General features: G+C 41.1%; 1 protein-coding gene across 1 annotated transcript; it reads right to left on the reverse strand.

The window, feature by feature from the left end:
* Nucleotides 1–448: 448 nt before the first annotated feature.
* Nucleotides 449–24,856, reverse strand: LOC103087484 (putative zinc finger protein 833). The gene is given in 7 exon segments (XM_082931205.1): nt 449–723; nt 808–931; nt 1,785–1,933; nt 15,030–15,943; nt 16,330–16,390; nt 16,803–16,929; nt 24,779–24,856. Coding segments are annotated over 7 exon segments (1,728 nt in total).
* Nucleotides 24,857–25,822: the final 966 nt, after the last annotated feature.

Raw genomic sequence — 25,822 nt, forward strand, 5'->3', positions numbered from 1 at the left:
ATGTGTGTGCGTAGGACAGATTAGGGGGAGAGGCAAGAGGATTTGATGCAACCTAGTTCTAAGTGGTTATTCTCGGCTTTCCTCTCACGAAAACAGCCACAGGCAAATACAAATCTTTTAAAAACAGCATTCCACGGCTCTGGAGAAAAAAGATAAAATATTGGATCTGTGAGACATGCAGCCGGAAGACAGCTGATTATAATGATGTGAATTAGAGAGGGAAAGTTGGCTCTGGGAAGGAGGTGAGGGATCTGAACATTTAGGGATTTATTATCAGTCCTAGGAAGAGCTACGGCGGGAGGACAGGAGCATGGATTTGAGACTCCGCTTCCCAAATATGTGGAAAACTCAGGAGAAAACAGGTGACCCCTGGGAGAAAGGGACCGGGAACACCGCAGACTACAGCTCCTCCCACGCACGAACCCCAGAGACCGAGGCCTGATTGTCACTAATGACCCTCCCCGTGGTTACCGCACAGTCTGGGGAGACGCGGGGACGTAGGCACAGCGCTGCCCAGCGAAGCTCTGGGGTCGGGCGCCGAGCTAAATAACGGGACAGGACGCCCGGGGTCCGGCTGCCGTCCCAGCGTCCACGCTGCGGGCGGGAGGGGACTGAGGTCCGAGCCCCGCCACAGACGGTTCCCACAGACGCTCCGCCCCGACTCCACACTCAGGGGCAGCACACTCACCATTTCTAGGTTTCCTGGGTCTCCCTGAGTCCTTCCTACGGCTCCCACGACCAGTGCAGGTCACAGCGCAACACAAAACGCGGCCCGCTCACCAGGAACTGTTGAAGCACAGGCTATACCCGATCTCCGGCGAGGCCGGCGCCAGTAGGGACGTCCACTCCGGTGCGGTACGTCGCCCCCACCCACCTGCTCCAGCAGCGCCCCTGATTGGATAGCTCGGAGGGCCACGCCCCTCAGCTTGAGCTACAACAGGAGGGAGGATGCGCTGCTCACCCGAACCACCTTCTGCCAGTGGGTGGGAACCTGACCCAGCCACGATCGTTTGTATGGAGAAAAAACTTTCTCCTGGTCTGGGGCTGCGTCTACAGTTTTTTTCTCCCAGCTCTTCGTGAACATGTGGTCACAATTTACAGGGAATTCTTGAGTTTTCGTGAAACAAGCACACAGCACGAGGGTGGCCCAGGCCACACTGGAACAACAGGGTCTTCTGTCTCTAGGGATCAAGGGCTTGGCATAGGCCTGTCAGGCCACTCAGGGAACTGCAACCCTTGTTTAGAAACACAAGACACTAAATGTGACATCACCACTGAAAATAAAGAACCCGGCTGCATTTGATCTCACCACTGATAATAAAGAACCCGGCTGCATTTGATCTCACCACTGATAATAAAGAACCCGGCTGCATTTGATCTCACCACTGATAATAAAGAACCCGGCTGCATTTGATCTCACCACTGATAATAAAGAACCCGGCTGCATTTGATCTTTGATCCTTGCAAGGATTGAGCATTCCACCCATCCCTTTCCCACCCCCACTTATTTGGCACTTAAGTGAACGAAACCCAGGGCACTTGGATCTGTGGGAAGTTTGAGCCCAACAGCCCCAGCCTGGGCACAAGCACTCAGTCTAACCACAGGGTGTGAGATGTACTCATTAAACTATTAGGTGATGAAATAAAAATTCATATTCTAAGGCAAGTCAAGGAAAATTTAAACATAAAAAGTTTTCTCTGCCCTTTGGCCTCCTCCTACCCCTCTACTGTGCATTGTGTATCAGCATTATGCATCAACCAAACCTCCCCACCGGCAGAAATACCTGCTCAAGCATAAAGAGCAACATTCTCCCAGTATCAAGAAGATAACTCCTTAGGAGATAGCCTTCCAGCTTAATCTTGTAAGGGGCCACGAATACCCATGACCCACTATTCATACTTGCTTTGTACACGTAGACCTGGATTGTGTAAACTGTCAGTAATACATCATTTAATGTACAGCTCTCTGCCTCAAAATCTTATATAACTGTGCTTCGACATCTAGTGGGTAGTTCTCAGAGCTTTCTGAGGGTATACTTCCAGGTTATAATCCTCAATTTGGCTCGAATAAAATTTTCCATTTCTTTCTTAGATCGACTAATTTTTTTGTCAACACAGGTTTCATTAAATTCACATTTTACGTTGGAAGGAAATTTATTTTAGATCAGATTTTGCCAGTGTTTCTCGAGAACTTCAAAATGTAACTGACTATAATGTCCCTAAGGCAACTGATTCCGATTTTCACTGATAGAAGAAAAATAGTAAGTCTTTATCTAAACAGGGAAGTATCTGGAAATCCGCACCCCGCCCCCACCAGCTTTACTGAGGTATGACTAATAAAACTGCCTGTATTTTACAATGTGATGATTTAATATACGGTATCCCGGGGCTTCCCTGGTGGCGCAGTTGTTGGGAGTCCGCCTGCCGATGCGGGGTACACGGGTTCGTGCCCTGGTCCGGGAGGATCTCACATGCCGCGGAGCGGCTGGGCCCGTGAGCCATGGCTGCTGGGCCTGCGCGTCCGGAGCCTGTGCTCCGCGGTGGGAGAGGCCACTACAGTGAGAGGCCTGCGTACCGCAAAACAAACAAACAAACAAACCAAAAAAAACATACGGTATCCTACATTGTATACTTGAAATCAGGCAAGACAGTGGATTAAGTAATCTCACCACCCACTCAAAAAGTAACCATGTGTGGTGATGGATGTGTTAATCAATCTGGAAACTCTTATATGCCTACAAGATCGAATTGCATAACTTAATGTATTTAATTTATATGAACACCTTTATTGAGACAATGTTGATACCATACGATGCATCACATTAAAGAGTACAATTCAAAGGTTTTCAGTATATTCCCAGATATATAAAATCATTCCCACAGTTGATCTTTGAAGATTTTCATCATCTCAGAAAGAAATTCCCCTTCACTTTTTCACTCCCAATATCCCATCTTCCTCCTCCAATATCCAGCCTTAGGAGCCCTTAATCTACTATCTGTCTCTATAGATTTCCTTATTCAGGGCTCTCAGATGAATGGAATTATGTAATGTATGGTTTCTGTGATTGATTTCATTCATTCAGCATAGCTTTTTCAAGGTATACCCATGCTGTAGCATTGATCAATATTTTATTCATTTTTATGGCCAAATAATATTCCACTAGATGGATAAAATGTTTTCTTTACCCTTTCATCTGTTAATAGACATTCAGATTATTTCCACTTTTTGGTTACTATGAGTAACATTGCTATAAATTTCATGTACAAATTTCTGTTTGACCACATGTTTTTCATAGTCATATAGCTGGGAAAGGAACTGGGGGGGGGTCATATGATAATTATAGATTTAATTTTTGAGAAACTGCCTGACTGTTGATCAAGTGGCTGCACCATTTGTGAATAAAATATTTCAAGTGTTGATAGAAAAAAAGGATCTAACTAGAATTCGTTGTTGAGCAAAATTATCCTTCAAAGGTAAGGGGGAAATAAAGACTTTGAGACAGGGCTTCCCGGGCAGCGCAGTGGTTGGGAATCCGCCTGCCAAAGCAGGGGTCCGCCTACCAAAGCAGGGGATGAAGGTTCGAGACCTGGTCCGGTAGGATCCCACACGCGGTGGAGCAACTGAGCCCATGAGCCACAACTGCTGAGCCTGTGCTATGGAGGCCGCGAGCCACAACTACTGAGGCCCGTGCGCCTGGAGCCTATGCTCTGCAACAAGGGAAGCCACCACAATGAGAAGCCCGTGTGCTGCAACGAGGAGTGGCGCCCGCTCACTGCAACTAGAGAAAGCCTGCGCGCAGCAACTAAGACCCAACGCAGCCTAAAATAAATAAATTTATTAAAAAAAAGAATTTATAAAGACTTTGAGACAAACATATTAGGGAATTTGTCACCAGTACACCTGCTTTGCAAGAAATGTTAAAGGAAATTCTTCAAAAGGAAGGAAAGTGATAAAGGGAGAGCTTTTGAGAAAAAAATAAATGAAGGGAAAATATCACTTTAAAAAGTTCTTAATCAATCTGATAGATAACACTTATTAAAAATAATACCAGAGGGGCTTCCCTGGTGGCGCAGTGGTTGAGAGTCCACCTGCCGATGCAGGGGACACGGGTTCGTGCCCCGGTCCGGAAAGATCCCACATGCCGCGGAGCGGCTGGGCCCGTGAGCCATGGCCACTGAGCCTGCACGTCTGGAGCCTGTGCTCCGCAACAGGAGAGGCCACAACAGTGAGAGGCCCACGTACCGCAAATAAATAATAAATAAATAAAAATTTAAAAAATAAAATAAAAATAATACCAGAAACAATTTATTTGGTAATTATCGCTTATGGATAAGCAAAATGAATGACAGCAATGTTGAAAGGGACAGGAAGAGAGGAAGTGGGAATATGAGGAATTTATACAACCAGTGAAGTGGTTTAGTGATACTTGAAGGTCGACTTGGGTTAACTGTAAATGTATACTACAATTCAAGAGCAACCAATAATAAAGTAAGTAAAGTATAATTGATATGCTAGGAGAAGAAAAAATAGAATCAAGTAAAATGCTCAAAGCCAGAGAAGACAGAAAAAAGGCAGAAGACAAAAGGGAAAAAAAAGAACAAGGGCAACAACTAGAAACCACAAAAATTACTGTAGATATTAATGCAACTGTATCAATAATCACTTTAAAAGTCATTGGTCTAAATACAACAATCGAAAGACAGACAGAATGGATAAAAAAACAACACCCAATTATGTATTGTCTGTAACAAACTCTCATTAACATTAAAGACAGATGGAGTAAGACTAAGATATGTAAAGATGTATCATGTTAACAGTAAGAAATAGTTGAGGGGACTTCCCTGGCAGTCCAGTGGTTAAGACTCTGGTCCAGTGGTTAAGACTCCATGATTCCCATGTAGGGGGAGCAGGTTCAATTCCCGGTCGGGGAATTAAGATCCCACATGCTGCAAGGTATGGACAAAACATTAAAAAAAAATTTTTTTAATAGTTGAAATATCTAATTTCAGATAAAGCACAGGGATAAAATGGGGCATTACATAATGATAAAGGGGTCAAGTCTCTAAGGAGACACAGCAATCCTTGTGCTTATGCACACAATAAAGTGGCAAAATACACCAGGGAAAAATGGATAGAACTGCAAGGAGAAATAGATGACTCCACTATTATTACTGGAGACTTCAACACTCCTCCATTAATAATTATGAGAACCAGCAGCAATTGGATTTAATTGAAAACTGTGAAATAACTCCATCAAGCAACAGCAGAATATATATTCTTCTCAAGTGCATATGGAAAATTCATGAAGATAAAACACATTGTATAACATAAAACACACCTTAACAAATTAACAAATATGCTTTCAGACCACAAAGGCATTAATCTAGAAATCAATAACAGAAAGATATTGGGAACTCCTCAAATACTTGGAGATTAAACAACACACTTCTAAATAACTCATGGATCAAAGGAGACTCAAGAGCAATTAAAAATTATTTTGAATTAAACAAAAATGAAAGTACAATTGATTAAAATTGTGGGATCTAGCAAAAAGTGCTTAAAGGAAATTTATAGCATTGAAGGCATACACTTGAAAAAAGAGATCTGTGTAATTAATGATCTAAACCTCAACCTTATACAACAAGAAAAAGACGAGCAAATTAAACCAAAATTAACCACAGGAAGATAAATAATAAAAGTTGGAGAAGAAATCAATGAAATTATGGGAAGCCAATGGAGAAAACCCAACAAAACCAAAAGCTGGCTCTTTGAGAATATTAATAAAATTAAGATACGTGGGGCTTCCCTGGTGGCGCAGTGGTTGAGAGTCCGTCTGCCGATGCAGGGGACGCGGGTTCGTGCCCCAGTCTGGGAGGATCCCACATGCCGTGGAGCGGCTGCGCCTGTGAGCCATGGCCACTGGGCCTGCGCGTCCGGAAGCCTGTGCTCCGCAATGGGAGAGGCCACAGCGGTGAGAGGCCCACGTACTGCAAAACAAAACAAAACAAAAAAATTAAGATACGTGTACACAAGCTGAGAAAAAAAAAGAGGGAAAAAAGAAATTATTAGTATCAGGAACAAAAAGGGAGAAAATAAAACTGTAAAAGCATTTGACAAAATACATGACAGCAAACAACAAATAGAAGGGAAGTTCCTCTTCCTGAGAAAGACCATCTACAAGAAATCTGTGGTTAACATGATACTTATGGTGAGAAACTAGATGCTTTCCTGATAAGATCAAGAAGGCAATGGACGGCCCCTCTCTCACCCGTCCTAGTCAACACTGTACCAGAAGTCTAAGTTAATCCAATGAAAGAAAATACAAGGAAAGGAAATAAAATGTATACAGAATGGGAAGTAGGAAATAAAACTGTCTTTTGTCACATATGACATGATTATGGAGAAAAACTCAAAGAATCAACAATAACAAAGAAAACCTCTTGAACTAAAATAAGAGAGTAGATTAAGGTTGAAGGATAAATGGTTATACAAAAGTCAACACCTTCCTATAGATCATAAATGGTTAATATACAAAAGTCAGTGCTGTCCTATCGTTCCAAACAAATATAGTCAACTGATCTTTGACGAAGAATCAAAAGCAATATAATGGAAAAAAACAGTCTTTTCAACACATAGTGCCAGGGAAACTAGATAGCCACCTGCCAAAAACAAAAACAACATCAAAAAAACCCTACCACATAATCAATCAATCAATGTACCTAGACACAAATCATAAACCTTCCACAGGAATTAACTGAAAATGGATTATAGATCTTATGTAAAATGCAAAACTACAAAACTCCTAGAAGATAACACAGGAGAAAATCTAGGTGATCTTGGCTTTGGTGATAAATTTTTAGAAACAACACCAAAAGCAAGATCAATGAAAGAAAAAAATAGTAAGTTTGACTTCACTAAAATGAAAACTTGTTCTGTGAAATGCAGTGTTAAGAGATTAAAAACACAAGCTGAAGTCTGGGAGAAAATCTTTGTAAAACACTTCTCTTGTAAAGGACTGGTATTCAACATGTCCATTTATAAGAACTCTTGTAAATCAATATATCAAACAATTAAAAATGGACAAAATATCTGAACACATACCTCACCAAAGAAGATATATGAATGGTAAATAAGCATAAGAAAAGATGCTCAACATCATATGTCAACAGGAGTTGCAAATAAAAGAAGAATGAGATACTACTAGACACTATTATGGCTCAAATCAAAACATCAAGAACAAACACCAAATGATGGAGAAGATGTGCAGCAACATGAACCCTCACTCACTGCTGGTGATAATGTGAAATGATATGCCTACTTTGGAAAACAGGCAGTTTCTTAAAACTAAACCTATGCTTACCAGGCACTCCAGCAAGCAGGTTCCTTCCTATTTCCCCAAATGAGTTGAGACTTTCATTCATAAAAAAACCTACATAAAATTTTTATAAGAGCTTTATTCATGATTGCCAGGACGTACAGGTAACCAAGATATCCTCCAATAAATAACAGAAAAAAATAACAATGGGAACATCCATTTGATGAAATATTATTAAATATTTTTAATATTAAGCTATTAATATTTAATATTATTAAAGGATATGAGGTGGAACTTCGCTGGTGCTCCAGTGGTTAAGACTCTGTGCTTCCACTGCAAGGGGTGCGGGTTTGATCCCTGGTCCGGGATCCCACATGCCACGCGGTGCAGCAACAACAACAACAAAAACAACGTCATGAAAGTGATGATATAAACTTAGTATTAAAAATAAAATAAAGATTATTTTTAAAAAAGGATATGAGGTATCAGGCCAAAAAGATATGGAGAAACCTTAAAATAAGACGGCTAAGTGATTGTATAGTTCTGGAAAGGCCAAAACTATGAGAAAGTGAAAGATCTTTGGTTGCCAGTGATTTTGGGGTGGGAGGGAGGAATAAAGAGGTGTAGCGCAAGAGATTTTTAGAGCAGTGAAAGTACATGATACAGAAACGATAGACACATGTCATTTCACGATGTCAAAGCCCAGAGATTGTATAACACAGAATCAAAGCAATCTTACATGTAGATTTTAATGCATCAATACTAGTTCATCGAATGTAACAAATACACCACAGTAATACAAAATATTAAAAATAGGACAAACTACGTGGAGGAACAGAGGTTATGTGGGAACTCTTTACTTTCTGATCAAGTTTTCTGTAAACCAAAAACTGCTGTAAATAAAAGTCTGTTAGGAAAAAAAAAGATAAAGACAGATACATTAACATTCATCTTAGATGACTGATAACTGAAAAGGGCCATCTTTCATTCAACTGATTTGAATTTATTTCAATGAGGCATTACGATGCTCTTATGAGGCCTGGACCCTGAGACCTGGAAGAGAGGTTAAAACTACATTGAATGCTGTGTTCCATAGCCCAGCCCTGGATATTCTGAGAAGTGAAATGAGTGCCTTGGTTACTATCAGTAGTGCCTGGGACTCTGACGTGGATAAGAGGGTCCTGGCGAGGCCTTAGTACATACACAGACAAGTGTTACTTTGATTTATATTGTACCTGTTAGGCAAGAGATTCCCAGAATTCTTTTACCACGAACTCTTAGACAATCATCCAGGGGCCTGTAAACACACGCTGTCCAAGCCAGTTGCTGATCAGGGCTCAGACGACAGCCTTGGTTTTGGTCAGTTGTGGACCCTTGAGTCCCATCCTTCATCAGGATGTCCCAAATAAGGGATGAAAAGCAGCAACTCTGCCTGAGTTGGATCATGTATGAATGTGGAGATGTTGTCTCTAATGTCTGAAACTCCCATTGCTTTTCACTCAGGGAATCCTAAGGAGCTCACGGGGAGCCTAGGGGTCTGGGAAGGTGGTGACCTTCTTTAGCACCTGGCAAGGGGCCAAGGAGAGGGGAAGCCACCCCTCCTGCAGGTAGGTTATGGCAGGGGGCCCAGGTTTAGCTGTATCTTGCCTGAAGGGGGTCTCCATAGCTGAGCTGAGCTGAGCTCTTGGGGTGCTGTTCACAGGTCCCAAATCATAATGGGAATCTGGGTGAAGGGTCACATGCTCAGGGCTGTTTTTAGCACAGCTCTGTCAGAAGGGATAAACTGCAGCTCGAATGGCATATAGCGTGGAGCCTAGGGCAGTTACTGATCGTCACTCCAGAGGCAGAAGACGAGGTCACTGAAGCCTCTACTGTGAATCAGTGTCTGATGGCACGAAGGGAAGTGCCTGTCATCTGGCAGTTTGACCTTAGTCCGGAGCCCTTTTGTTTTTTTGTGTAGGGGGAATATTCAAGGTAGGCCGATGTACAAGTAATGGTATAAATGGGCTCAAGTAAAATTCATAAACAAGGAATAACATGCCTCCAGAACACCAGAAGAGTCTAGACAAGGTTGTGGGTGCTGAGAGGGACAACAGTTATTTCTTCACTGTGTCAGGTAGAGTGGGCCCCAGGTTACCAAATAATTTTTAGGAATTTAAGCAAGCTGCTAGGAGCCTCACATCAAATACCAGCAATGTCCTGTCTACTTTTTAGGAGTTCTTTTTGTCAGTATTTTTATGTTCTGATGTCCTCAGAAAAGGATGTCATTGGTGTAATGTCACACCTGTGCTTCTGGAGCAAGGTGGCTACAGTTCAGATCCTGCCTGCAGAGACTATGCATGCTCACAGTGGTGCTGAGGTTCCCTGAGGGTAACCAGGTAAAGGTGTATCATATCCTTTCAGAGGTGAAGGCAACTGCACCAGGTGAAGGTGTATCATATCCTTTCAGAAGTGAAGGCAACTGCAGCTGAGAGGCTGTTGAAATAGACAGAGAACAGAACAGACTTAGCCAAATCTGGGAAAGCAGGATATTTACATTGCTGAATGGGTAGAGCCAGTAATTTCCATAATCCTGGGGACAGGGAGTAGGGTTTTTTTTGTGTAACCACAGCCTCACAGTTACAGTAATCCAGTGTGAAGTGTCATTCATTCTTTCCAGATTTAAGAACAGGTTAAGGGAATTCCCTGTAAATCCAGTGGTTAGAACTCAGCGCTTTCCCCTGCCAGGGCCCAGGTTTGATCCCTGGTCAGGGAACTAAGATCCCACAAGCCAAAAAAAAAAAAAAGAACAGGTTAAATGAGGCTGTTAAAAAGAGAAGCAGAAGGAATAATCACTTCTTCATTAAAAGGTGTTACACAACGGTTTTCAATCCTTCAAGGCCCAATATAAGGTTTAATTTATAGTGGGACAGACTAAATAATTTAACTGGGAGGTATGGCCTGTGGGGTTCCATTTTCCCTATATAATTTGAAAGTGTCAAAGACTAAATTAAAATTTCATTTGTAACTCAATGGTTCAGACCTTCCTCTGCTCAGTGTGGGATATCTTAAGACAATGGGTGCTATGACCAAGAGGAATTTAGTCCTCATGGTCAAGGTGAAACATATCCATTTGTCCTCTCTATGATATTTAGTTAACTCCCCTAAAATTATCCAGGATACCTTGCTTAAATTTTGTGGGATTCCCAAGTATCCCACTTTGAGCCCTAGTATTATTTGCATGAAGGTTTGTGAATGAGTGCATTACAGCAAAAGGTAAAATTAATTCAGAACATGTGATGTAGAGGCCCAAAAGCAGAATAGTGTCCTTTCATATATTTTTTCTTTTTTTATTTTTGCGGGACGCGGGCCTCTCACTGTTGTGGCCTCTCCCATTGCGGAGCACAGGCTCCGGACGCGCAGGCTCAGCGGCCATGGCTCACGGGCCCAGCCGCTCCGCGGCATGTGGGATCTTCCTGGACCAGGGCACGAACCTGTGTCCCCTGCATCGGCAGGTGGACTCTCAACCACTGCGCCACCAGGGAAGCCCCATATATTTTTTCTTCAAAAAAATTTTTTTTGTCTTTCCTTTCAACCTTTTTGTTGTGTAAATTCTTTTAGGATATTTTGAATTTCCAATTGGGTCAAAGTGTAGACATTTGTTTCCGTATTCTTTTTCCTTTGTTCTCTTCCTCCTATCTTTCCAGGGTTTTTTTGGTCACTGGATGTACTGCCGGGGAGGTGGTATGCTCTCTACCCTGGTATTTGTCAATTTTTTCATCTAGAGAGCCACAAAAAAGTGCCATCCCCCATGACGACTGTTACCTTGTAAATGTTAAAAACAAGATAACACACTCAAAATGAGATCACTTATACTAAGCAGCATGTCACCAAACCAAGTTAATTATAGTTTCAGCTGTCCCCAAAATGGAATCTTAAACCATCAATCAGGAATTACCCGTTCAGCACTAGTTAAGTAATCTGCCACACAGACCGCTACTATCCCCTAAAGGAATAGTACTGATACCTTGCCAGACCAATCCACTTTTCCATAGTATTAAAGTTCTTTGTCCCCACTCCCTTCTGCCTACCTGAGCCTTCCATTTTGTGCAGCTTTTTGTGCAGCTCTTCGAAGTTCCTTTCTGCTAGATGAGATGCTGACTGATGCATGAATCTCTGAATAAAGCCAATAAGATATTTTAAATTTATCAGTTGAATTTTGTTTAGTATAAAGCTTAAGGACTGCTTAAGCTTTGCTGTGCCACAGTGAGGCCATGGTTGTTGTCTCCCATAAACCTGATGGTGGGGATCTTTGTTACCACAGAGGCAGCAGCAGCAGAGGTACTAAAGCGTCCTGGGAAGTCCTCTGGTATTAGGAGTGTGGATTCAGCCCACCATCTCAATGGCTGCCTTTCCCCCATGTTTTCTTTCTTTCTTTCTTTTTTTAAATACTTGTTCTTTCAGAGCAATTACCCAATGTGCTCATCTCTTGCACAGGGTATAGTTTCCCTCTCTCATCAATGATATGATGGGTTAGGGCCAACCTATTCTCTGTCACAGATTCACTCTAACACACCAATAATTCAGGCAAAGAAACTGATTTAGGATTAACTTAAGGATGACTAAATCCCATACTCCTGCTCCCAGATGCCTAGGAATTCTCGACTGTCAATTCTGGTCCACTTAACCTAGAACTGAGGCTTGGTATGGTCAATAATGCAACACAGGGCAGCACAGCTCACAACTCGAGCTCCCCAGCAAGAAGCAGCCCACAATACCCGCCCCCATCAAGCAGCAGAGCAGGTTAGAGAGTCAGAGCAGGAGAAGACAGACCCACGGGTGGTGGTCATGTCTGGACATGCTGCTGCTCACTGCACCAACTGTATGGTCACCTGCAGAGGGGTGGTTCCCATGTTGAGTAATGCCAGTGTGGCATACACACACACACACACACACACACACACACACACACAGGGTAGGAAAAGGCTTATGAATCACAGAATTGAAGTTTCAGGTGAGGGCAGGGCAGGCCTCTCAAGCAGCACAGGGTGGGGTTCGGGGGGTGGTGTTGGGGAATGAGGCTTAAGCTGAGAGCAGTCAAATATCAAAAAGTGTGGGCTCATTACAAGTTCAAAGATGGGTCAGAAAAATATGCATTTGCAAATGCTTCTTTTTAGATAAAGAAACACAGGATACTCAAGAAATGATCACCACTAGTTTTTTGGGGGTGGCTGAAGCAACAAAACTGGAGGAAAACAAAATGTTCAGACACTAAGTCTAATTTAGACCTTCTTATCTTACAGAATTTTGCTAACTGTTGTACGATTATTTAAAATAAGCAGAGTAATTTATATAAACCATATTTGTCTATTCAATAGACTTTATTTTTAATTAACTTGCTTTTGCTTTTTAAAACAATTTTTAATTCATTTAATTTTTACTTTTCTATAAGGACACCATTCTAAGATTTAATCCTTTAAACACTAACTCTTATATAAGTTTTAACCATAAAATAGAGAAAAATTTCAAATCTCTTTCTAACTAAGAAGCACTATAAACTACAAACTTTATAAACACTATAAACCATAAGAAGCTTTATAGTTTCTCCTTATATCTTACTCCAGGGGATTATTATTATGCATTATTATTATGAATAATATAATGCACTAAGGATTGAGACAGGCTGGGACCTGGGACCCTTTGCTGCAGTGCTTGCATCTGGACAAACCTCTAGCAACAAAATACAAACTGTAAGGGACAAGCAACAAAATACAAAGAGACTTAAGGGACTAACATAAATGCATGTATGTGAAGTTGGGGCAAATTCTGAACAATAAGATACAAAAAGACCAAAACCCACACAGCACCACCAAAGGAGAAGGCAGACCACCTAAGCCACCCATCCAGAACGACCGCATATAAGGTACCAGCTGCCCACTCACCCAACCCCCCAGGGAGTGAGCAAGGGAGGCTGTTACTTGTTTTCGCTCCCTCCTGCTACAGCAGAGGCCCCAATAAAGCCCTGCCTGAATTTCCTGTCTGGCCTCTTATCAATTTCTATTGGTTAAGGAGGCTAAGAACCCTGGTTAGTAACAGGATTTGGGACTAATCCATAAAATGTATTAGACCTCTCAAAGATTTATATAAGTTTTAAGTAGTTTTTCTCATAGCAATTAAAATAAAAATAAAATTCTGTTTGGTTCCAGAATTTCTTGCCTTACCTCCATTGTATCTCAGTCAGCCTACATTTTCAAAGCCCAACAAAGAAAAATCTCATACATTCACAGGAAATAATATCACAAATTACCAAAGGAAAACAAAGTTAAGAGCTGCAATATTCAATATATAAAGGTATACAAGGAAATAAATGCAAATGTTTGAATCAGGTGTTTCCCTATAGTTCAGAAGAAAACCCAGATTCCCAAGCTTGCAGTCCAGTCTCTGCTGCTGGAATACAACCCCTAGAGTCAATCCCTGGTGATGGAGGATGGGGGGGACACCTGACCAACCACATGAACGAACTCTGGGAGCTCTGCACACCCTCTTCTCAGGGCATGATGAAAATACTCCCTAAGGCTTCAGTTCTCACAAGTGAGAAAACTCTTGGCTGGATTCAATTTAAGGTTGTGATTCAAATGAACTCCCCAACTCATAAACCCTTTGTCTAGAAGACAGAACTCCTGACCTTCACAGTCTTTCTCAATGTACTCAGATTACTAAGTGCACCTACACTGTGGATGCAAAGCTCAAGCCTACCTCTACAGCCACAGTTAGAACCTCAGAAAGGGCATCACCTCCCCAAACCCATACCCACCATCCCATGCTCATCCCCAGCTTTCCAGGTCTCTGTAGCTTCTCTCGGTACAAAAGTTCCTTCTGTGCTGAGTGTGAGCAGGTAGGACACGTGCAGAGGGGGGCTCCCCAGGAAGAAACTGGGCCTTCAAGTACTTCCCTTTGCAGGCTCAAGGGGGCCTTAGCTTAGAGAAACTGACCTTGAGCTTTTCTTCCCACATAGTTGATCTGGACCACCACTGATACTTTAAACACAGAAACCCAGGGTTTGAACAATACAGAAAAATCATTCAATCCAGTGTTTATGTGTAAAGCATGGAAGGAAATTTTTAGGCAATTTTCTAGTTCAAAAACACCCCACAAATATCTATTCCTTTCAGAAAGTAAGTGTCAGTTAATAATTATTTCTATGCTAAGAAATTGTTTGGAAACATTGTATGATTTCACTTATATGTGTGATGTAAAAAACAAAACAAACAAAACAGAAACAGATCCATGGATACAGAGAGCAAACTAGTGGTTGCCAGAGGGGAACGGGGTGGGAAATGAGTGAAGTAGGTGAGGGAGATGAAGAGGTACAAACTTACAGTTATAAAATAAATAAGTCACGGGAATGTAATGTACAGCAGAGGGAATATAGTTGATAATACTAGAATGACTCTATATGATGACAGATGGTAATTAGACTTACCCTAATCATTTTGTAATATATAAAAGTATCAAATCTCGGGGCTTCCCTGGTGGCGCAGTGGTTGAGAGTCCGCCTGCCGATGCAGGGGACATGGGTTCGTGCCCTGGTCCGGGAAGATCCCACATGCCGCGGAGCGGCTAGGCCCGTGAGCCATGACCACTGAGCCTGTGCGTCCGGAGCCTGTGCTCCGCAACTGGAGAGGCCACAACAGTGAGAGGCCCGCGTACCGCAAAAAAAAAAAAAAATTTTACCACATTTTTTACACTGATAGAGTTTCTCTCCAGTGTGACTCCTTTCATGTATTTTAAGAGAACTGGGATTAAGGAACACTTTCTCGCGTTCTTTACATTTATAAGGTCCATCTCCAGTGTGTGTTATCATGTGATATTGCAAGTTATTGTACCATGTGTAGGCTTTCCCACATTCCTCACACTCATAGGGTTTTTCTCCAGTGTGGATTCTTTCATGATTTCGAAGAGAACCAGGACTATTCAATGCTTTAGAACATGTTTTACATACATATACATTCTCTCCAGTGTGACTTCTTTTGTGTATTCAGAAGGAACTGAAATAACTGAAGCCTTTACCACACTGTTTACACTGATAGGGTTTCCCTCCAGTGTGATTCCTTTCATGTACTTTAAGAGAACTGCAATTAATAAATACTTTCTCACATTCCTTACATTATAAGGTCCATCTCCAGTGTGTGTTATCATGTTTTTGAAAGGTTATGAGCCACGTGAAAGCTTTCCCACATTCCTTGCACTTATAGGGTTTTTCTCCAGTGTGGGTTCTTTCATGTATTTGAAGATAATTGAGAGTACTAAATACTTTAGAACACGTTTTACATTCATACAGTTTCTCTCCAGTGTGACTTCTTTTGTGCTGTAGGAAGGAAGTGAAATGATTAAAGGATTTACCACAGTACTTACATTTATATAGCTTGTCACCATGTTTTTGAAACTCTCCTGGTTCATGTTCAATGTGACATTTCATGTGTCTAGTAAGGGTTGAATGATCCATGAAGACTTTTCCACATGCACTGCATTCACATGGTTTTAATCCAGTAGATTTCTTCCTGAAATTGAGAGATAGAATAAGGATGAAGTTTTCTCCACATGGACTACTGTCTTTACGTTCAGAGAGTCTCTCTACCATAGGACTTCTGTGAAAAATGAGAAGTACATTTTTAATGATTTCTTTATTGATCTTGTATTTATTGTATTTATTATGATTTATAGGATTAGCATAGGTTTCCCACCTTGTATGAATTGTTAGAAATTGGATAAACTGAATGCTCTGCAACAGGACTTTACCCTTCCTACTATTAAAGTGATATTCAAATATAGGGTTTATTAATAATATTTGCAAGTGAACTATTTTGCAAACACCTAACATTTGTGTCACATTTAAGAAAATGTTTTTGGTAGAAATTTTCTAAAAATTAAATTTGAAGAAGGGGCTATTTGTTTTGTTTGCTTGTTTTAAAAATTTCATAATTTACCAGGATTCTCACTTGACACAATGCTTTGTATTGTGAGTGTGACTTACCTTAGGTATCCCCCCTGGTTTCTGTACTGATCTCCAATGTCATGATATTCCCATGTTTTTCCTAAAATGCAGACCCAGAAAAATTATTCCAAAATATTAGAATTAATAAGAATTATTTGATTGTGTGTCCACTGTTTTTGTTTTGTTTTGTTTTTTGCAGTATGCGGGCCTCTCCCGTTGTGGAGCACAGGCTCCGGACGCGCAGGCTCAGTGGCCATGGCTCACAGGCCTAGCTGCTCCGCGGCATATGGGATATTCCCGGACTGGGGCACAAACCCATGTCCCCTGCATCTGCAGGTGGACTCTCAACCACTGCGCCACCAGGGAAGCCCTGTTTCCATTGTTTATAGTGACCAAGCCCAGTTTACATACCAACATCCTCCCTTCCCCAATTCCACATCTTAGAACAATGTCAGTTAGCACAACGGATTTGTTCTCTAAGTGACTAGGTGAAAGGAAGTCACCATCCTTACCTACTGAGACCAGGTTCCAGAAGTTTTCCTGCATCACATCTCTGAAGACTTTTTCCTGTGAAAGATCCAGTAAAGCCCACTCCTCCAGGGTGAAGTTCACAGCCACATCCTCAAAGGTCACTGAATCCTAAAACATCCCAAATAAGTGTACAGTAAGATGTATGAGACTGACAGAACTAGACATCTATACTCCATTTACAGGAAGGTTACGTGTAACTCTGTTGTCTGCAAACAATTATTCTATGACTTGATCATCAGAAACTTACTCTCTCAATGCTTCCTCATAAATTTAACAACATTATGAACACATGGAAGTTATTTACACATTATTTCTGTGATCTCATTATACCTTATACCTCATTAATAGGAAAGCCCAGAGATTATAGGGAACTGACAGAAATGCTATATGAATGAAACAAATATCATTTTAAGAACGTTGGTTTTGTGTGTGGAAATTATTTCACCTTCTTCCTTATTATCCACCATTTACAGCACTTCATGAGGTAGAGAGTCAAGTCTGCATGAGTTTTCAAAGAATGAGTTTCCTGAGAAGAAAATTCAGGAAGCTTTTCTTCCTAGTTCTATCACGAAACATGAGACTCCAATGGACCTGTAGAAATCAAACTTTTACCAAAGCCAAGCTAGCCACACTGTCCCAAAGTCCTGCAGGCCTGTAGAAGTAATTAGGTACACCTGACTGGATGTAAATCTTGTGGGGAAGCACTGCTTTTAAGTTGTCTAATAATTATCACAGACCATGTTCTTCCTTTCTATGTATAATTTCATGCAGCTACAAAGTTATTCTAAACTTAGAGCTCAGACCCAAGGAAAAAGGAATAACAACTTAGATCACAAAATCCCTCCACTCATGTGCCTCAGAACTTCTTCCAGCCAAATTGTAGAATACATACTGAGATAATAGCCAGAATAGCTCTCTCTGGTCAAACCCTGTTCCCTTGAGGAACAGGATAATAAGAGCTACAGACTGCAAAAGAGTTCACTGAAGTCCATATATGTTGATGGTGAATTGGTCCATGATTATAAAATATGTAAAGGTTTCATCAGTGGAGTCCTCCAAAACAATGTCAAGTCTCCATTCTGCAATTACAGGACCGAGTGTTTCCTGAGCAGACACCCTATCTGCTGTCTGGCAAACTTCCAGTCTGGAATTCATGAAGTTAGAAGCTGTGATTCTCAATCTCACTAGAAGAGAATGAAAAAATTCGAAATAAAGTTTTCCTAGAGCCACAAGACCAGTGACTTCAAAGGGCAAACTGATGTCTCCAAAACTAGGAAAGAAAAAATAAAGATGTTTTTGAAATATGCCCAAAATATTCTGTTCTTAAGGCCTGTACTGGAACAAAAAAGTTTTACCGGAGTGTAATGCAAAAACAAAAGAAAAAAAGAGATAGAATACAATATCCATAAACCTTAGCATAACCTTCTGTAACACAAGATTTAAAATACACATGAGGGCTTCCCTGGTGGCGCAGTGGTTGAGAGTTCACCTGCCGATGCAGGGGACACAGGTTCGTGCCCCGGTCCGGGAAGATCCCACATGCCGCGGAGCGGCTGGGCCCGTGAGCCATGGCCGCTGAGCCTGTGCATCCGGAGCCTGTGCTCCGCAACGGGAGAGGCCACAACAGTGAGAGGCCCGCGTACCACAAAAAAAAAAAAAAAAAAAGTAAAATACACATGATAAAATAACTAAGAGAAAAGAAACACAGAAAGAAACAGAAAATATAAGTAACAATCCCTGAGATTTTCCTAAAATTAATGATAAACAACAAACGTAGACCATGAAGCTCAGCAAACACTAAACATGAAAACACCTGAAACGGAGACCAAAGTATACCATATTCAAACTAGAGAAAAACAAAGGCAAAAAGAGTATATTTTAAGAATCTAAAGGAGGAAACACACCTCAGGTATAGACAAAACAAATTAGATTAAATTGGACTTCTTTTCAGAAAACAAACAAGAACAGAGTGGACTGAAATACTTAAAGTTTTGAAATTAAAAAACCATCTAGAATTCTATATCAAGCACAATTATTCTAAAAAATAAAGAAGAAATAAGGACTTTCTGAAACAAAAATTGAGGGTATTTGTCATTAGTTAACCTACTTTGAAAGAAACATTCAAAATTCATCAGAAAAAATACAAATGATGAAGGTGGATTAGAAGAGGCACAGACATTTTTTATATTATCATATATAACAGATGACACTTTATGTAAAATAATATTAACAACAATGACATTGGAATGAAAACCTCATGGATAAGTGAAATAAGAAAGGGGGGAATGAAGAATAGTGTGGTATGAGGTACCTATACAACCACTGAAGATGTATAGTGTTACTCGACAGAAGATGTGGGTTAGTTCTAAATGTATACTGAAAACTGAAGACCAACAACTAGAGACTTCCCTGGTGGCGCAGTGGTTAAGAATCCACCTGCCAATGTAGGGGACATGGGTTCGAGCCCTGGTCTGGGAAGATCCCACATGCCGGGGAGCAACTAAGCCCGTGCGCCACATCTACTGAGCCTGAGCTCTAGAGCCCGCGAGCCACAACTACTGAACCCACACACCAAAACTACTGAAGCCCGTGCGCCTAGAGCCCATGCTCTGCAACAAAGAGAAGCCACCGCAGTGAGAAGCCCATGCACCTCAATGAACAGTAGGCCCCGCTTGCCGCAACTAGAGAGAAAGCCCACATGCAGCAACGGAGACCCAACACAGCCATAAATAAGTACATACATAATTTATATACATATAAAAAAGACCAACCACTAAAAGTTTTTTTTTTTTAACATGTAATCGATAGGCTAAGAGAGGATAAAGTGAAGAATCGGGTAAAATGCTCAATTAAAGCCAGAGAAGGTAGGAAAAAAGGGGAAGGCAAATGAAAGAAAGAGCAAGGGCAACAAATAGAAACAGGATAATGTGTGGTAGATATTAATTCAACTGTATTAATCACCACTTCAATCATTAATGGTCTCAAAACAAACGAAAGACAAATACAGTAATATCTGATGTTAAAAATTGTAATTATATGTTGTATACAAAAAACCCATTTTAAATATGAAGACACAGGTAGATGAAAGGTAATGGGATGGAGAAAAATGCGCCATGCCAAAACTAATCAAAAGAAAGGTGGCATTCGTATATCAATTTCAGACAATGCAGATTTCAGACCAAGGTAACCTCAGAGATAAAAAGCTGCTTTACATAATAACAAAAAGGTCCATTCTCCAAGAAGGCATAAGAATCCTTCATGTGTACATTCGTAACAACAAAGGGGCAAAATAAATAAAGCAAGGCCTGAAAGAATGCAAGTAGAAATACATAAATACATTATTATAGTCGTACATCAACACCCACTTATCACAAGCTATAAATTTCAGCAGGCAGAACATCAGGAAGGACAGAATTGAACTGAACAAGCACTATAAAACAACTCGATTTAATTGTAATCTATGGAATGCTTTATGGAACAAGGGCAGAATACACATTCTTCTCAAGTTCACATGGAACATTCACCAACACAGAACATATTCTGGAATATAAAACATACCTTAACAAATCTGTAAAAACAAAAATCATACAAACTCTGCTCTTAGACTTCAAAGGCATTAATCTAGATATAAATAACATAAAACAACAATAAAAAAGAAATAGATATCAATAACAGCAAGAGAGTTGGAAAACCCCTCAATACGTGGAGATTCAACAATACACTTTGAAATAATACATAAGATCAAAGAAGTCTCAAGAAAAATGAAATTTAGAACTAAATGAAATGAAAACACAATGTTTCAAAGGATGTGGGATGCAGCAAAAGCAGTGCCTAGAGGGAAATTTATGCCATAAAACAAATATACTGGAAAACACCAAGATGTATAAACAACAATTTAAAAGCATGTACCTTAGGAAATGATAAAAAGAAGAGCATATAAAATGTGAAGTAAGCAGAATAAAAGAAATAATAAGACTTAGAAAAAAGTAACAACATAATTGTGAGAGAAAAAGTAACAACATAATTGTGAGATATCGATGGAGAAAAAAATGTTAACTTTGTTTCTTTGACAAGATTAATAACATTGATAAAAATCTAGTCAGGATAATTAAGAAAAGAGGGAAGAGAAATAGTACAAATAACAGAAAGGAACAGAGGGGGAAATGAAAATGAAAAAGGATTTGATAAAATCCAACATCCATTTATGAAAACAAACTACGAATAGAGGGAACTTTCAGTTCTTGAGAATGAACATCTTCATGAATCCTGTAGCTAAATCTACAACATTTGTTTGTATAACATGATTATCCCTGTGAAACATCTGAAAGGATCCACAACGACAGAGATACCTCCTGGAATTAATAAGAGACTGAGATTAAGGGTTAATCAATTGCTTTCCTACAGACCCACACAAATGTACTCAGCTGAACTTGAACAAAGATGGAAAGGCAATTCAAATGAAAAGGAAATCCTTTAAACAAATAGCACTGGAAATAATGGATATTCACATAAAACACATGCATGCACATAGAAACACAACAAATGTAGACACAGGCCTTACACATTTCATAAAAAATAACTCAAAACACATCACAGATCTAAATGTAAAATGCAAAAGGAACAAACTCCTAGAAAATAATATAGAAGGAAATGTAGGTGACTTTGGGTTTAGTGATGAATTTTTCAATATAACACCAAATGCAAGGTCTGTAAAAGAGAAAAAGGTATAATTTCACTTCACTGAAAGGGAAAAAACCTTGCTCTGAGAAAAACAGCATTAAGAGAATGAAAAGGCAAGTCAGAGAGTAGGAGAAAATCTTTGCAAAACACTTATGTGACAAATGACTGGTATTTAACATGTCCAAAGAACTATTAAAGTGCAACAGTAAGAAGAAAAAAACCTAATTGAAAATAGGCAAAATGTCTGAACAGCTCCCCAAAGAAGATATACTGAAAAGAAATAGGCTACATGAAAACATACCCAATATAAAATGTCAATGGGGAATGGAAAATAAAACAATGAGGTATCAGGACACAGTTATAAATGACTAAAATTCGAAACACTCGAACACCAAATATTGGTGAAGATATGAAGATAATCCTCATTCATTGCTGAGGGGAAAGGAACTTGGTACCCCTACAATGAAAAACAGGAGCTTCCTATCAAGAAAATATACTCTGAGTATGTACAGTAAGATCCAGCAATCACACTCCTTGCTATTTATCCACATGAGTTGAAATATTATGTTCACAGAAAACCTGTACATGAATATCTGGAGGGGGTTTATTCATAACTGACATGAGTTAGAGTTAAGCAAGATAGCCTTCAAGACTCAAATAAATAATCAGTGGATGGGACTTCCGTGGTAGTGCAGTGGTTGAGAGTCCGCCTGTCGATGCAGGGCACACGGGTTCGTGCCCTCTGAGAGGATCCCACATGCCACGGAGCGGCTGGGCCCGTGAGCCATGGCCGCTGAACCTGCGCGCCAGAAGCTTGTGCTCCGCAGCGGGAGAGGCCACAACAGCGAGAGGCCCACGTACCGCAAAAAAAAACAAACAAAATAAAAAAACAATCAGTGATATATCCTTAGGACGAAATACTATTCAGTGATAAAGAGAAATGAGGTATCAAGCCATGAAAACACATAGAGGAAGCTTAAAAAGTACATTGCTATCTGAAAGAAGGCAATCTAACAAGGTTATATACTGTATGATTCCAAGCATATGATGATCTGGAAAAGACAAAAGCATAAGACAGTAAGATGATCTTTGGTTCTTAAGGATTTGGGGGTCAGAGAAAGAGATGAATCAATACGTGAAGCACAGAGTATTTTTAGGGAAGTGAAACTACACTACATGTGCATAAATGATGGACACATGTAATTGCCAAACCCATACATTTTACATACATTATATAATACAATACAAAAAGCCCAGACTAATGTAATCTGTGCACTTTAATGCATCAGTATTGGTTCAGCAATTGTAACAAATGTACCAGTCATACAAGATTTTTTTTTAAGTGAATACTGTGTGGATAGAGAAGGGTTATGTGGGAACTCGCTATATAATTTCTGATCAGTTTTTTGCTATATCTAAACTGATGTAAAAAAGCTGAAGCCTGGGGGACTTCCCTGGTGGCACAGGGGTTAAGAATCCGCCTGCCAATGCAGGGGACACGGGTTCAATCTCTGGTCCGGGAAGATCCCACATGCCATAAAGCAAATAAGCTCATGCGCCACAACTACTGAGCCTGCGCTCTAGAGCCCGCAAGCCACAACTACTGAGCCTGCGCTCTAGAACCCACAAGCCACAACTACTGAGCCCGCGCTCTAGAACCCACAAGCCACAACTACTGAGCCCGCATGCCACAACTACTGAAGCCCACATCCCTAGAGCCCGTGCTCCACAAGAGAAGCCCTACAAGGAGAAGCCCATGCACCGCAATGAAGAGTAGCCCCCGCTCGCCGCAACTAGAGAAAGCCCACGCACAGCAATGAAGACCCAATGCAGGCAAAAATAAATAAATAAATAAAATTTTAAAAATAAATAAAACCAACAAGGAAAGCGTATTTATAAAAAAAAAAAAAGCTGAAGTATATTAAAAAAAAAAACGATGAAGAAAGATCTGTACAACTCACCCCTGATGACTGCCTGATGTTTGGTTATGTGTGGTGATGGTTGGGTTTGGTTCTCCATCAAGGCTGTCCCAATTAAGGGATGAAGGGCAGCAGTTCTCTACTGAGCTCCATCATGTACCAGGGTGTATTGTCATCCTTAATCTATGTACTCCCCAGAGCTGTCTGTGCATTCAGTTAATCCCAAGCAAGTACCCAGGGAACTAAGGTGTTGGAGAGGATGGCTCCTCCAGCACCACAGCATCTCTCAAAGGACTGAAGAAAAAAATATCATATCTCCACCAGGAGGCATAAGCCCAAGGGCCAAGGTTTGGCTCCATCATACCACAAGTAAGTGTGAGCAGCCAGGCTGAGCTGCTGGGGTGCTGTTTCCAGGACCAGAGCCATAACAGGCACCTCAGTGGAGTGCCATATGATCAGTGCTTATGGGAGGCCTCTATTTTCTAGAGAACCTGGAACATGTGTAACTGAGCAGGACCCTATAGGGCCTTCCGGGAACATACAACCCCCCCCACCCCCCACCCCCACCACCAATGTCCTCTGCCTGCCTCTTGTCTGTTGAAAAACTTTAGCCTTCTAGGTCTTCATCGAGTTACACAGAATAAATTTTATCAGAGATGAGAGAAAATGCAGAAAAAAGGGAAAACAGCCAAGCAAGACAAAATAATGATAGTTTAGCTATTAAACAAAGTCAAGGACCTTTAGTTCCTCCTCAAGGGCTGTAGATAATATTCTGAGCCACGTCCTTTTAGCTGTTTTGCAGATACTGAAACCCCCACCGGGTGGAAGAAGTTAACTCTATGCTGCCCACAAGCAGGGAGACCCCAGACTGGTTGGAACCAGAAGTTTAATGATGTCAATTCCAAATTACCTCACCAGCAACCAATCAGAAGAACGTCCACGAGCTGATCACATACCCCACAAGCCCCCTCCCTCACCCAGTCTTTAAAAACCTTTCGGAGAGTTCAGGTCTATTAAGCACTAGCTACCTGGACTCCTGGCTTGGTGCCCTGCAATAAATGATGCACTTTCCTTCACCACATCCCAGTGTCAGTAGATTGGGTTTACTGCCCGCTGGCAAGCGGAACCAAGTTTGGTTCCGTAACACATGGAGATAATTACAGCTCTACTGGCATATTAATGTGGGACCTAGGGCAGTGCCTCGCATCAGAAGCCTATGGCCAACTTAAGGCCCCCTCCAGAGAGCCTCCAATCACTGCCAGTAGGGTTAGAGGCCTCCTCCACGACACTGACTGCTTTATAGAATTTAAAGAACTCACTTATGTTGGGTTTGAACTAATCTCTTTGCTCTGCCAAACCGAGACGGTGGGTTTTGTCCAGCATAATCCAGAGGGTAAGGATCTTTGCTGTAATAGATGCAGGGCCAACAGCCCCATAGTTACTTAAACATTTTGGTGAGCCTTTTGGAATCTCACCACCTACTAGCCACTTTTCCCTGTCTCTCTTCTTTCACTTTCTTTGAAGTAACTGCTCTCTAAGTAGTGACTGTCTTTTGGGCTCACCTCATTCACAGGGTATAATCATCCTCCTACTCCCCCAGTCCTCCCCTCAACACTAATGTCTGGGCAAACCCAGCTTCAGTCACACCTTCACTCTAAACACAGATAGGTTCCAGCTCAGACATCAACCCAGGACCACTGGAAGGAGGGCCCCATTCTCATATTCCTGCTCCCAAACTACAGGGAACTAACAGAAACGGCCAACTGGGAGTCTTCCAAATAGAGAACCCAATCTTGTTGGGGTCAGCAATGCCACACAGGGCAGCACAGCGCACGGGTAAAGCTCCCCAGCAAACAGCAGCTCACAGAGCAGGAGCCTCCAGGCTTTCTTATCAGCCCGTCCAGGTAAGAGGCACTAGGGGAAAGGGAAGGGGTGAGTCTTAACTTCTTCAGTAGTGAAACATCAAATATGTGGATCCCAAGTAATCATTACAAGAGTAAAAACTGTAAGAAAAACAGGCATCCGCACTGGATTCCGTGTATATAAAGAAACACTAAAAGGACGACGAAGTAGTAATCAAAACTGGTTACCTGAGCATGGCTGGAGTTAACAGCAGAGGAGTGGAGGAGGATATGCGGGCAGGGAGTCCTGAGACACTTTCCTCCCTTAGGAGTTTACACTTTTCTACAAAGGAAACTACTGCAAGATCTGATCCTTTGGGGGTGGGGGGAGGGATAAATTAGGAGGTTGGGATTAACATATACACACTAGTACTATGTATAAAATAGATAAGCAACAAGGACCTACTGTATAGCACAGGGAACGATACTCATTATTTTGTAATAACCTACACGGGAAAAAATCTGAAAAGGAATATATATATATATATATATATATATATA

Source organism: Lipotes vexillifer, unplaced genomic scaffold (genome assembly GCF_000442215.2).
Source record: "Lipotes vexillifer unplaced genomic scaffold, Lipotes_vexillifer_v1.1 scaffold469, whole genome shotgun sequence".
NCBI classification, from domain to species: domain Eukaryota; kingdom Metazoa; phylum Chordata; class Mammalia; order Artiodactyla; family Lipotidae; genus Lipotes; species Lipotes vexillifer.